Genomic DNA, 12,128 nt, shown 5'->3' with positions numbered 1-12,128 from the left:
GACACCGAGGACCCAGCAGTGAGTGATGTTCAGCCATGGGAAGGTAAGGGGTCCCCCCTGCGTGGGTGGAAGCAAACCCCACCTTCCGGATCATGGAACTGCGACTTCAGTGAAACACCCAGGACAACACCTGCCAGCTACCCCAGCTGGGCACACTCAGAAGATGGAAGGCAGAGCCCTCTGGGCCAGACTGCACCTGGCTGCTTCAGGTAGTTTTGCATCCGATCGCGAGCTCCTCTCAGCGCCTCAGCCTGCGGACAGATGGCCCCACAATTTCACCAGCTAATGAGTCAGCAGCTCCTGTGATGGTGCCTTCCCTGCCTGGGGAGACCTTGAGTGAACACATGGGGGGAGATTCCAAATCACACGGGACGTCTCAGCAAATCCCCGGAGGACGTTCTCCTGCTCGTCTGTGGTGCAGGTGACCACTGCAACATGAAACAAAGCAGGCGGCTTCTGTGTGGGTCAGACGAGCTGCCACATGAGCTTGTTCGCCAGGCAGGTGCCCGTGAGGCAGGTCAAGTGTGTGGGGTGGTTGGATAGGGCCACCCCTCTGTGGGGGTTTACGGGCATAGAGATAGTCTCAATCCGTTTATGAAAAATGCCACATGGATTCCCGACCAACAGCAGCATCAGATGACGCACAACAGGCACCGTTAGCACTGTTGTCATTCAACGGAACGGTGACAGTCGTAGTGAAGTCAGAGAGGGGCATCCTTGCAGGAGGACGGGAGACTCTTAGAACCCAGAGGCGATGTGAACGGAGTGTTGGCCCCTTCACTCAGGAACCAGGCGGAGCCAGAGTGTGGCGAGTGGAATGTGCTCTGTACAGATTGCTTTTACTTTTGTTGGCGTTCTCCCCAGATGTTAGCAGCAGTCAAGCTGTTTGGGAAAGCTAGTGGGTATGGCTGAGTGTCAAGCTGCTGGGCACGCTGGCCTGAGCGGCCGGCCCCTCCCGTCAGGACTGCGGGTGGCGTGTCAGTGGGAGGTGTCTGTAGGTACATCATTACAAAACTGACCGCCAGTCCGTCTCCGTGAGACATTTGTGGCCACAGGTTTGGAGTGCCGTTCTGATTCAGGAGACGAGAGGGGCAGCTGCCCATGAGGAAGAGTGACTCTTTGTGGCTTTTGAGATTAAGCTGTGTGGCCACTGGGACGTAGCTTACATTCTCCCCATTTTAAGTTTCTTTAGCAGCGTCTCTACCAGTGCGACAAGTCGATCAGAGTCTTACAATGACAAAAATGGTCTCTGGAAAAGAAAGGCATAAAGGCAATATTCACAACAAGAAGCAGAATCACTGCTTCTCGGCAACTTGATTTGCCATCTTCCCGGCATGTGGGAGGAACAGGACCTCTGGACAGAGCTGCGGGGCGGAGGTGTCAGCCCACTGCCAGCGCCTCGGTTGGCATCACGTTCGTGGCTCCCTCCAATCTGGGCTTCGCTCAAGACAGGCAGACGGGCAGCAGAACAGGTGGCCAGCCTTGCTCGCTTGCTGCCCAATGGGAATAGCACTCCCTATATTAAGTAAGTGACCCGAGGTGTTGGGTTAAGTCAGTTACTAAAAGTGCCTGTGACTTCTCCTCACTGCTGCTGCCTTTGGAGGGTGCCCGCTGAGAATCAGCCCGAATGTTTACAGACTTCGCCGGAGGTGTGCTCTGGGACACGTGGAGGGTGACAGTCTCCATGCTTGAAGGGGAGGACTGTGGCTCCCTGGCCGTCACCATCATCATCGCTGCTTTGGCGACATGCTTTCTCGCTTCCGCCAAGCCTTCTCTAAATTCTATGGGGCACTGTTAGTAAGTACCTGTGTTTGCGTTTTTAAAAAGCAGTTTGGAGTATGCGGTGGTGTTTCTTTTCTTATTTTAAGATGGTCTCCCAATCTTATGTGGAAGCCAAACTGGCCAGTCAGCTAAGTAATTATATTTTCAAAGTTATGTATGACATTGGTAAACTTTTCCCCCTCACGTCTTAATATTTTACTTAGTATGAAACTTGAAGTATGATTTTTAGCACCTTCCTCATTGTTTTCTTTGTTCAGGTATCAAAGTGTTGTCCTTTATTTTTGTTTTTCTTTAAATTTTGGCTTGCACCTTTCCCGTTCTGCATCACATCCGTTCCCTGTCTAGTGTCACTTGATCTCGTCCTTGAGTTTGATGGCAGTCAGCTACTCTCGGATTTCTCTCTGCAAGTTCGGATCACGAGGGAATGCTGACCGTGAACTTCCCGTGGTTTGTCTCTGGAAAGGGGTGACTCGTTTATCAAGAGCTTGGAGCACAGGTGGTAGGATGGGCCGTGCTTACTTCTTTTTCTTATAGTTCCTCTCCTCACTTTTCTCTCATCTTTCTCTCATTTTATCCCACCTGTCTTGTCCTGTTCCTCCTCCCCTGAGACAGTCAGCTGGGGGTGGGGTCCTTGGTCCATGGGACTTTGTCACGAGGCCCCTCAAGCCCATCTCTCTGGTTCTTCGTCTTGAATATCATTTAGTTTCATTGCATTGTTGCTAATTTGTAGTTGTTTTCCCCCAATGCAGCTGCCCGGTTCTTTTCCTCATGCCGATCAAGGCAATGATTTCAGTTGGTCAGTGGCTGTTCACTGCACCTCCTGAATGGCTGCATGGGGGCCTTTGGCCCGATTAGCTGCCGTCTAGCCTTCCCTAGAAGATTCTTGATCTTCTAGTCTAATCTTTGGATAAATAGGTTATTACAGAAATAAATGCTGGAAAAGACACAGCACTGTCCTTTTGTAATATGCCTTTGCCTCAAACCCAAGGAGCCTCCAATCCTTTTGAAGATAAACTATTGAGATGGGGGGGGTCCTTGGAAAATGTAACCCATCTGGCATGTCACACCCATCATGCCACCATGGTGGGGTTCAGAGGAAAGTGGGTGCAATGTTAAGAAAGCTCCGTGGGGAGGGTCCGACCTTCCTGGGCCCTGCAGGGGCAAAGACTCCCACGGGGGGCAGTGGGCTGAGCGCTCCAAGCTCTCAGGTGCCAGAGGTGGGAAGTACGGGGGTGGAGGCCCCACAGGCAGCGGGGAGGCACTGAGTGGGCAGGGACAGAGGAGCGGAGCTATTTTGGAACGTCCGCCTGGCAGGCCTTAGGCTGGCTGACGGGAGGTTGGGGCGACCGAAACCAGGAAGTCTTGTGGAGGTTGTCACAGTCAGCGGGTCCCAACGTGGGGGAGGCCCGAGCAGGCCCGGGAGTGGTGAGAACGCACAGGAGGGAAGGAGTGGAAAGAGCTGCTCAGGTCAAGTCCTGACACCCTCCATCTGAGGACGAGACTCCAAGGCTGGCTCTGCTCCCGCGTGGTTTTCCTTTTCATAATTTCCACACCACATGGCACAGCCACATGCAAAGCAAGAAAGATAGTATCACAGTGAGCTCAGGTTTCGCAAAGTGCATTGGCAGTGCCTGAACCTTCTAAACCTAGGAATTTTGTGTTTTTTACTTTCATTTTATTTTAAAGCGCTCAAGAATATATAGCATAACTGCACGTTGCTGCTATCACAGGTCCTGCACGCTGGTCATGACCAGTTAACAAGTCGCTTATTTAATGTTTTCATTTAGTGAGTGTTCCTTATCAAACATGACAGTCGCAATGTGCATGCCACATCTGCCCGTGGTGGGGACGTGCAGAGGTCTCCATCCACGCAAACACTCAGTACTTGTGTGTATACAGTGGCCATTTAAGTCTGAAACAAGTCGCTGCTGGGACTTGCCGTAGAGGAGCAGCGCTTGCTAAATAGGATGTTTAAGCCCATTTTGTAGATGAGAAAACTGAGGCTTATCTCAGTGAATGACTTGTTCAGTTACTCAGACAGTTCTTGATGAAATGCGGAGTGCGAGCCCGGCATGCTGGATGCAGAGCAGGGGTCCCCACGCAGTCCTGCCCGGAGTGAATTAGCCTCAGCTGCCAATGAGGAAAACAGCTCAAGGAACCATGCAGACGTGTCCGTCCGGTCCACGGGTCTCATATACGGCAGAGCTGGGGTTATCGTGTGTGGGGCCATGAGACATAATTCCAGCAGCAAAGGCACATCGGTGTCTGGTTCGGTGACAGGCACCGGACGGGAGTCCTGTGTGGCTTTCTGAGCTGACGGGTCTGTGTGTCTGTCTCGGCTCCGGGGCGCGCGTGCGGTGTGCAGGATCAGAGCCGGTGCAATGGGAGGATTTGGTGAGTAGCTCTCAGGGGCCCCTGCTGGGTGTAAGCGCCCTGGCACATCATCCCACAGGACTGGGGTTATGTCAGAGCCCCAGGAGCAGGGCCTCTGCCACTCCAGCAGTGGGTGCTGAGGACGGGCTTGAGAGCTGTGACGTGACCCAGTGCAGGAGCGGGTCCTGACCCAGGACCGTCACGTTACATTGCAGAGACGTGCGGCGTCTGTCCGTACCCTTCTCCCTCCAGTCCTCACCGGCCACCTCCCAGGGCCCTCGGAGCTCCGCCTCCCACTCTGTCTCTCCCTGGGGAGGGTCGTAGTCAGGACTCCCGGGCTCCACTGGCAAGATCGGGGGCGTTGGCAATGCTGGCGGTCCCACCTGAGCCCCTGTCATCATCGGGGGCTGACATGCTGGCGTGTGCCCCGCTGTGCAGCATGAGGGGCTGGGCACAGCCTGACGCACGGCTTCGGCGGTCACAGCTCCCCCCTGCAGGGCAGGCAGAGTGTGCTGCCCCAGCAAACCGCTCGGGGACGCTGGGCTCAGCCATTCGTGGAGAAGGTGCTGGCACCGCTGTGCCAGCTTCCTGAGTGACAGGCGACAGTTTTGTCCAGAAGTGCCAAATATTTGCCTATAAACTATGGGGAGTTTATGTAAGTGTGCAGCTTCTGGCAGCTGTCTTAAGAGATGTACTCGGTTACCATGCCTGTCCTACAGGGACCGGTCACGCAGATCTGGGGGCACAGCTGGCAGATCTGGTCCTGGAGACACACTGGGAAGTTTAACGAGTGGAACTGACCTGCCCTGTTTCACCTCCACTCTTCCCGGTGTTCTTTGTTTGCTCATTCAAGTAGGTATGTAACATTTTTATGTGGTACATACCCTTTTTTTAATCCTTTTCCTTGCGAGTTTGAGGGGACACACGTTCCCATGGCAGGCACACTCAGAGGTCTCTCATCAGGATTTCCCCGAACACATTACAGGGACATATCACAGTCTGTGCTCTGACTCCCAGGCTGACTCCCAGGGTTGGGTTTATCTTCCGTGAAATCAGACATGAATTCTGTTTGTGCAAAGGGACAACAGCCCTTCACGGAAGTAAAGCAACAGCATCAATTCACCCAAAAGCATGAGTCACACGGGGTGGGGACCAGGGTCTTTAGCACAGCAGCCTGCGTGCATGGACGGCTGGGGGGGCCCCGACACTCATCAGGGAGAAGGAAGGGGGCTCTGGTTTGCCTCGGGTGTGGGTGGATGGGTCCTGTTGTTTAAGCTGTTTTCACTGCTGTTGTTCCAAGTCGTCACTGAGGGACGAAGTGACATGTATTTTCACTCAACTGAAGCATTTCACTCCGTGCTGATGATGCCTGTAGAGGAAGGGGGGGGACAGACCCCCTTTCTCAGGAAATGTGGGTCATTTGAGAGAACCTGCTGAGCTTTAAAGCAGTCAGCCAGCTGGGCGGGCCAGGCCCCTGTGGGCAGCTGCACCTTTTAGAAACATATGCGTCCGTGGCCTGTGGACATGAGGACCCTTTTTCCTCCAAAAGAGGGGAGCCTGATGAATGTGGGGGACCCACGCCACTGTGAGACTGTGATGAGAAGCAACAAGCGTGTTGTGTGTCACAGATGTGTGTTTGGGCACCTGGCGCTGTGAAACCCTCTTACCCCCAAAGGCACAACAGGCCCTACCTGTGCTGGGACAAGCTGGGGAGACATGGGATGAAGAGGGAGGGTTCTGGAGCCCAGAAAGGTTGGGTGGCCTTGTGGGCAGCTGTCTGCGGGGCCAGCGTGTCCTGAGCCTGACCTGCCTCAGGACGGAGGCTCACTGTCAGGCCCTGGCGCTCCTGTGGCCGGTCCCCACGCTGGGAGGCCTGGATGCACAATTCCTGTGATTTGTGCCTTCCCGGTTCCCCAGGTCACACTCTCCCTCTGTTAATTCCCACGGCTGTGGTGTCTTCCTCTGCGTTCACTTTCCACCTCACTCAGGGTTAAGCCCAGGTTCTCTTCCTGGTTGTGATTTCCTGGGAGCTAGGTGTGAGAGGTGTGTGTGAATCCTCGTGTGCATGTGTGGACATCTGTATGTGTACGCGTGTGTGCAAGTGTGCATGTGTGCACATCTGTGTGTGCATGTGTGGACATCTGTATGTGTACGTGTGTGTGCAATTGTGCATGTGTGCACATCTGTGTGTGCATGTGTGGACATCTGTATATGTACGTATGTGTACAAGTGTGCATGTGTGCACATCTGGGTGTGCATGTGTGGACATCTGTATGTGTAAACGTGTGTGCAAGTGTGTATGTATGCACATCTGGGTGTGCATGTGTGTACATCTGTATGTGTACACGTGTGTGTAAGTGTGCATGTGTGCACATCTGGGTGTGCATGTGTGTACATCTGTATGTGTACACTGTGTGCATGTGTGCACATCTGGGTGTGCATGTGTGGACATCTGTATGTGTACGCATGTGTGCAAGCGTGTATGTGTGCATATCTGGGTGTGCATGTGTGGACATCTGTATGTGTACGCATGTGTGCAAGCGTGTACGTGTGTGCATCCGTGTGTGCGTGCGTGGTGTTCATGTGTGCACGGAGCTGACTCCTGTCTCCAGCTCCCAGGATTCCTGTCCCTGTGCTGGTTCATTTCCTCTTGACCTTTGGATTCTGACCCTCTCTGTCCCAGCAGCCATGACTGGTATGTGCATACTCACTCCAAGTCTCTCCTAATTAACCAAGTGTGATGTTAGCGAAGCCAGTTAAGCCCTTCGAACCTCAGGTTTAGACCTGGGAAGCGAAGCAGTTGGGGTGAGATCCCAGGTTCTTCAGCGATCCAAGGCACGCCGTGCATTCCACATAACCATTCATCTAATCCTCATAACCCTCGGGAGGAGCACACTTATTACCCCATTTTACAGAAGAGGAAATTGAGGTACGAGGTCAAGTATACAGGGTCCCGTAAGTGTGTTGGCATGTTCCCAAGACTGCCTCTCACACAGGGTTTGTGTCCCGTCGCTCCCCTGGGGCATTTCCTGGACCCTAACCAGAGTCATGATTCCAGCGGGTTCGGTTTCCCCATCACCCGCTCCTGTCCTCAGCCTCGCCTCCCACTTCCTTCTGACCAGGCACCACTTCTCTCGCAGGGGCGACACTGCGTGGCCCCTGGGCTCCTTCTGTGTCCTCAGCACCCACCAGGCTGTATTGCTTCATGGCTCTGCTCTTTACCAGTGGCTGTAAGTGGCCCTGGTAAAAATGACTTAGTGTTGACTTAACAAGTGGTTCCCCCTCACGAGCTCCTTGGGGAGCTCTGTCCCTCCTCACAGGCGCTGCTGTAGTGGCGGGAATCTTATCCTCACCAGGCCACCGGGAGCGGTGCCAGCTCTGCCATCTCTGGCCCCAAACTGGGGCATGTGAACTAGTGACGAAACCCATGAGCAGAACCTTCCCCAGGGGCACTTGGGTGGCTTCGGGTCATTGAGTAAATCCCCTGGGTCTCATTCCTACTGCAGGTGGATTACAAGTGTTTCTTAGCGTTACAGGCCGTGGGCAGTGGTTCCGGGGAGTGGCAGCTTCGCTTGGCTGTGCTCACTCTGGGCGAGCTCCGAACCTGGGTGGCGCTCACCATCCACCTCCGCTGGCTCATGGGCAGTGCTGTCCCACCTTCAAACATCCTCAAAGCTAGGCTGTTTCGACCTTCTGTGTTTGCTCTTCAGCTCAGAAAATCAGAGTTTAACAAGTCACCTCTGAGCAAATAAAAGTGGGTGGATTCCTGCACACCACGTACTCTAGTAAAGTATCTTAATGGAAAAATACTGTTTCCCCGAAAATAAGACCTAGCCAGACCATCAGCTCTAATGCGTCTTTTGGAGCAAAAATTAATATAAGACCCAGTATTATATTATATTATATTATATTATATTATATTATATTATATTATATACGACCCGGTGTTATAGTGAAATAAGATTGGGTCTTATATTAATTTTTGCTCCAAAAGACGCATTAGAGCTGATGGTCTGGCTAGGTCTTATTTTCGGGGAAACACGGTAAATATGATGACATAGAATTTTTATAGACAAACTTGTTCCTCCAGCGACCTCCTCCATTTTCTCGTGTTAGTGGCTGGAAATCCCCTGGCCTCCCGACTCTACAGCCACGACACAGACGCCCAGGGTCAGCAGGGGGCCTGCCGCTGTCCTCTGTCGCACGTGTTTAAATGGCCAGTTTACACTGGTGACAGTGGTGTGTACTCTGCAGCACTGCAGCCCCCAGCTCTTCAGTACAGCGGGCGACCCCACGTGCCCCTCTGAGAATGGGCAGAATGCGCGAGCCTGCTGCCTGGGCCTGTGGCCCAGCTCCCGCGAGACAGCAGTGTTAGCGTTCACATCGCCCCGGCACGTGGCACATGCACCATGTGGTGGCTGCTGCTTACACGCTGTCCTCAGGATCAGGGACAGTGGCAGGGGGAGCTGAATACTTGCAGGAGCTGTGCTGGCCATTTCTGTGCCCAGGTCTGCGGGGGACAGACACAAAGTCACTGCAGACCGTCTGCGCGTTCTCTCTTCTGCGCGGTTGTCATCACAGTGGAGGGCAGGGCTCCAGAACTGTGTCCTAAGGCCCCCCACAGACTCTGTCCTCACCACTTACCCTCGGACCCCGCCATCCTCCGCTTCCCTGTCCCCTTCAAACTGCTGGCGAGGAACGGAAGGGTCATTCCAGCATGCATGCTTGCCACTGCATGGCACTGGTGCTGGCAGGGGTCAGTGCAGCGGCTCTGTGAGATGCCGGCTGCAAAGAAACAGATGATGACACGGTGCCGCCTGCAGGGAGCTCTCAGCTTGTGGGGCGACAGCGGCACGAACCAATCATCCTCGTGCAAGCCTGCTGAGAGCGCGGACGCAGGTGCTGGAAACGCAGTCTGGAGGAGTGTAGTCTGGGGCAGCCAAGGCAGGCTTCATGGAAGAAGCGACATGTCCCACAGGATGAACAGGGTGGGCCGAGTGTGGTGGGTGGCAGCCCTGAGGCCAGGGCGTGCACTGCCGCGGAAGGCGTGGGGTCCCCAGGTTCGGCGCAGGCTGCCATGGGTGCTCAGGTGTGCGCTGGGTCGCGTTTACCTGGCCGGCGGTGGCACTGCCCTGGTGGTGCTCAGCAGTGACACATCAGGCTTCCAGCTCAGAGCTCATCCTGAAGCATCTCCCCAACCTGCACCCCAAGTGCCAAGGAGCTCAGGGGTCCATGAGGGGATGAGGATGTCCCCTTCCTCTCAGTTCCCATGCCTGGAGATGAGCAAACTGTTCTGGGGTCTTCCCACATCCCCTCCTGGCACCAGCACTAGCTCTGCTTTCTGTCGCTGGTGATGGGCCAGCAGGACCGACCTGGCTCCGTCAGAGGACAGCCCCGGGGCCCTGGCTCTCCAGACCCTCGCTGCCCCCTCACAGTGGGCTTGGTGTCTCTGCCTCATCAAACGCTCTCCCCCGCTGTGGGGTCTGGGAAGGCACCGACTTACTCCCGCAGTTTGTCCTCATTTGTCCCTGGACCTGAGATTTCAGGCGAGCCGGCCCCCGGCCGTCCGATGTGAGCTGGATGTGAACCCCGGCAAGAGCAAGAACCGTGACACTTACTTTGTGCAATGGCATTTCGACACCAGCTCTTACTAAGTTAACAGGTCTGAGAGACCCACTAAGTGATGCCTGCGTCTCCATGTTTGAGTTTTAGGTTCCCCAGTTCATTCATGAAGAACAAGGAAGAAAGCTGGGGCAGTTTGTCACCTGTAATTCCTCAGTGGAGCCTTGTTCTGAAACGTCTTCCTCGGGTCATTGCCTGTAGGTTAAACATAAAGGCGGCATCTGAAAACCCTTAGAATTCTACTTCAGGATGGGTCAAATTTTACAATTAAACAGCATATTGTATAGGCCATTTCTCTTTTATATTCTTACTGCTCATTATAAAATGTAAACCTCAGCCCACCACCTTGGGGGAGAACGGCATGGTGAATTGAGACACACAGAAGGAACTGAGTCCAGGGTCCCCTCACAGGAGGGCTGAGGGACCAGGGTACTCAGCTGTGGACACGGGGGAGCCATTGTCCTAGCATCCTAGGAGGCCACTGGGGTGTCAGGGCCCCAGCCCCAGCTCGGGGGGTCAGCACGGGACTCCGTCTCTGGGAGAGACGCCACCAGGAGCAAGTCTTTGGCAGAAACCAAGAAGGGTGGTCCTCAGAACTGGAGTCACGTGAGGAGGGAGGGGCTGAGGCTGAGGCCACCCAGAACCCGAGGTGTGATGCTAACCTTCCTGGGGTCCTGGTCGGTCCTGGACGGCAAGTGTGAGAGAGGGGCCTGGCCCCTGTGTCAAGACAGAGCTTGGGCAGGGCCTTGGCTTCCAGGGGCAGTAACTGGTTTATAGCGTTGTCTCCTAGGACATCGAATGTGCCTCGTTTGCTTGAGAGTGAGGGTCATTTGTGCTAGGAAAGGTGACAGTCGCCCTGCAGCCCTCTGGTTCTTTCTGCCCTGGAGTGTCGTAGCTACTTCTTGCACTCAGGTGAGTCTTCAAATGGCGCGTTTGAAGCTGCGGGCTTTGTGTGTATTTCTTTGTGTTCTTCCAGGCGTGTACGGGTTGGCACATCGTGGAATACTCTGCTCGTGCTCTAATTTTCACTCCTTTGTCTTTCTGGCTTTTTTTTTTTTTCTTTTTTAAACTCTCCTCCTGCCTTTGCTCCTAACTGCAGAGCAAAGGTTCACTTAGAGCAAAAGCAGATAAGAAGAGACAGGGAGACAGTGGCTGATAGGGAAGAAGGGCACTCGGTTTGAGGGGCGAGTTCACGGCCACGGCTGGCCTGCTCAGGGTCAAGGTCAGAGAAGAATGGCAGAGGGGCGGGGGCACTGTCTGCTTTTACATCTGGACGAAACTTCAGCGACGTGGCTGGTGGCAGAATGTCTATTTTACCTTACGTTCTCTTTTTGGCTGTGTCCTACTTATTTTCTAAATCTTCGTTATCTTATTTAAATGGCAAATAGAAGAGAAAATAGTTATTATTTTTGTGGTGCGGTGATTGACAAAGCAACAACTCTCGTGTAATTGTCTTTCTCTTCGCCGTTTGACTTTCCAGACTTACCACTCTGCTACTGGTGCTGATAGGTGGGCAGCCAGGTTTTGTAACATGAACTAAATCCTATAGAATTCGTATCTGTGGTGAACAAATCTGGTTTCATCTACGAAAGTCCATGATCCAAAAAATGTATTCTAATTAGTAATAAAGTCACTTGGGGAGTAGACATCTAAATGTGCACAGTTCCTGGAGTTCTTGACCCTTTGGCCAAACTTTAGAAATTCATTTTTGGTCACCCGATATCAGCTGTGCCTTCAGGGTTGAATGTCGCCCAGCACAGCGGAAGGCAGAAGGCACTCAGAGTGAGAAGACCGGACTTTGAGCCCCTGTTGGCCACTTTCTCGCTGGAGTCGGATGCGTCGGTCCTGCTTCTTGGGACCTCAGTCCCTGTCGTCCTTTGTCACCTCTCCCCAGCCCTCCTGGGTAGGAATCAGGAATCGCACTGATGTACCTGTTGGGATGTATGAGAACACACACTGTAAAGTCTACACAGAGGCGCTTACCTGCTGGGAAAGACATGAAAACACTCTCCTCATCGTGCAGAGCGCAAGTCTCAAGAGAACCAAAATTACTTATAAGAAATTAAAAATAGAAGAATTGGAGGCAGAGCACTGAGTTTCTTTTTACAGACGACCCTTGAGCAACATGGGTTTGAACTGTGCAGGTCCACGTATATGCAGATTATTTTTCAATAAACTCCTGAGCTGTTTTCCATTTATGGCTGGGAGTCAGCGGTTGCAAAGGGCTGACTGTGTCTACACCATTTTATACAAGGGACTTGAGCGTCCTTGAATTTTGGTATCTGCAGGGGTCCTGGAACCTATCCCCCATGGACACCAAGGGGCAATCAAGTTTGTGAGAGTCCAAAGTT

General features: G+C 53.4%; 1 protein-coding gene across 5 annotated transcripts in view; it reads left to right on the top strand.

The window, feature by feature from the left end:
* RPS6KA2 (ribosomal protein S6 kinase A2) overlaps nucleotides 1-12,128 on the top strand; it is a 299,944-nt gene that overhangs the window by 111,206 nt on the left and 176,610 nt on the right. Inside the window, exon 1 of one of the 5 annotated variants that reach the window (XM_074333817.1) lies at nucleotides 1,666-1,797. The exons of the other annotated variants lie outside the window; for them this stretch is intronic. Coding sequence (XP_074189918.1) covers nucleotides 1,747-1,797 — 51 coding nt within the window. The 5' untranslated portion in view covers nucleotides 1,666-1,746. Of the gene's footprint in view, nucleotides 1-1,665; nucleotides 1,798-12,128 lie in introns of those variants that run through there. 5 annotated transcript variants of the gene reach the window in all.

This window comes from Rhinolophus sinicus, linkage group LG05 (genome assembly GCF_036562045.2).
Source record: "Rhinolophus sinicus isolate RSC01 linkage group LG05, ASM3656204v1, whole genome shotgun sequence".
Classification (NCBI taxonomy): domain Eukaryota; kingdom Metazoa; phylum Chordata; class Mammalia; order Chiroptera; family Rhinolophidae; genus Rhinolophus; species Rhinolophus sinicus.
This window is presented reverse-complemented; position numbering and strand designations above follow the sequence as displayed.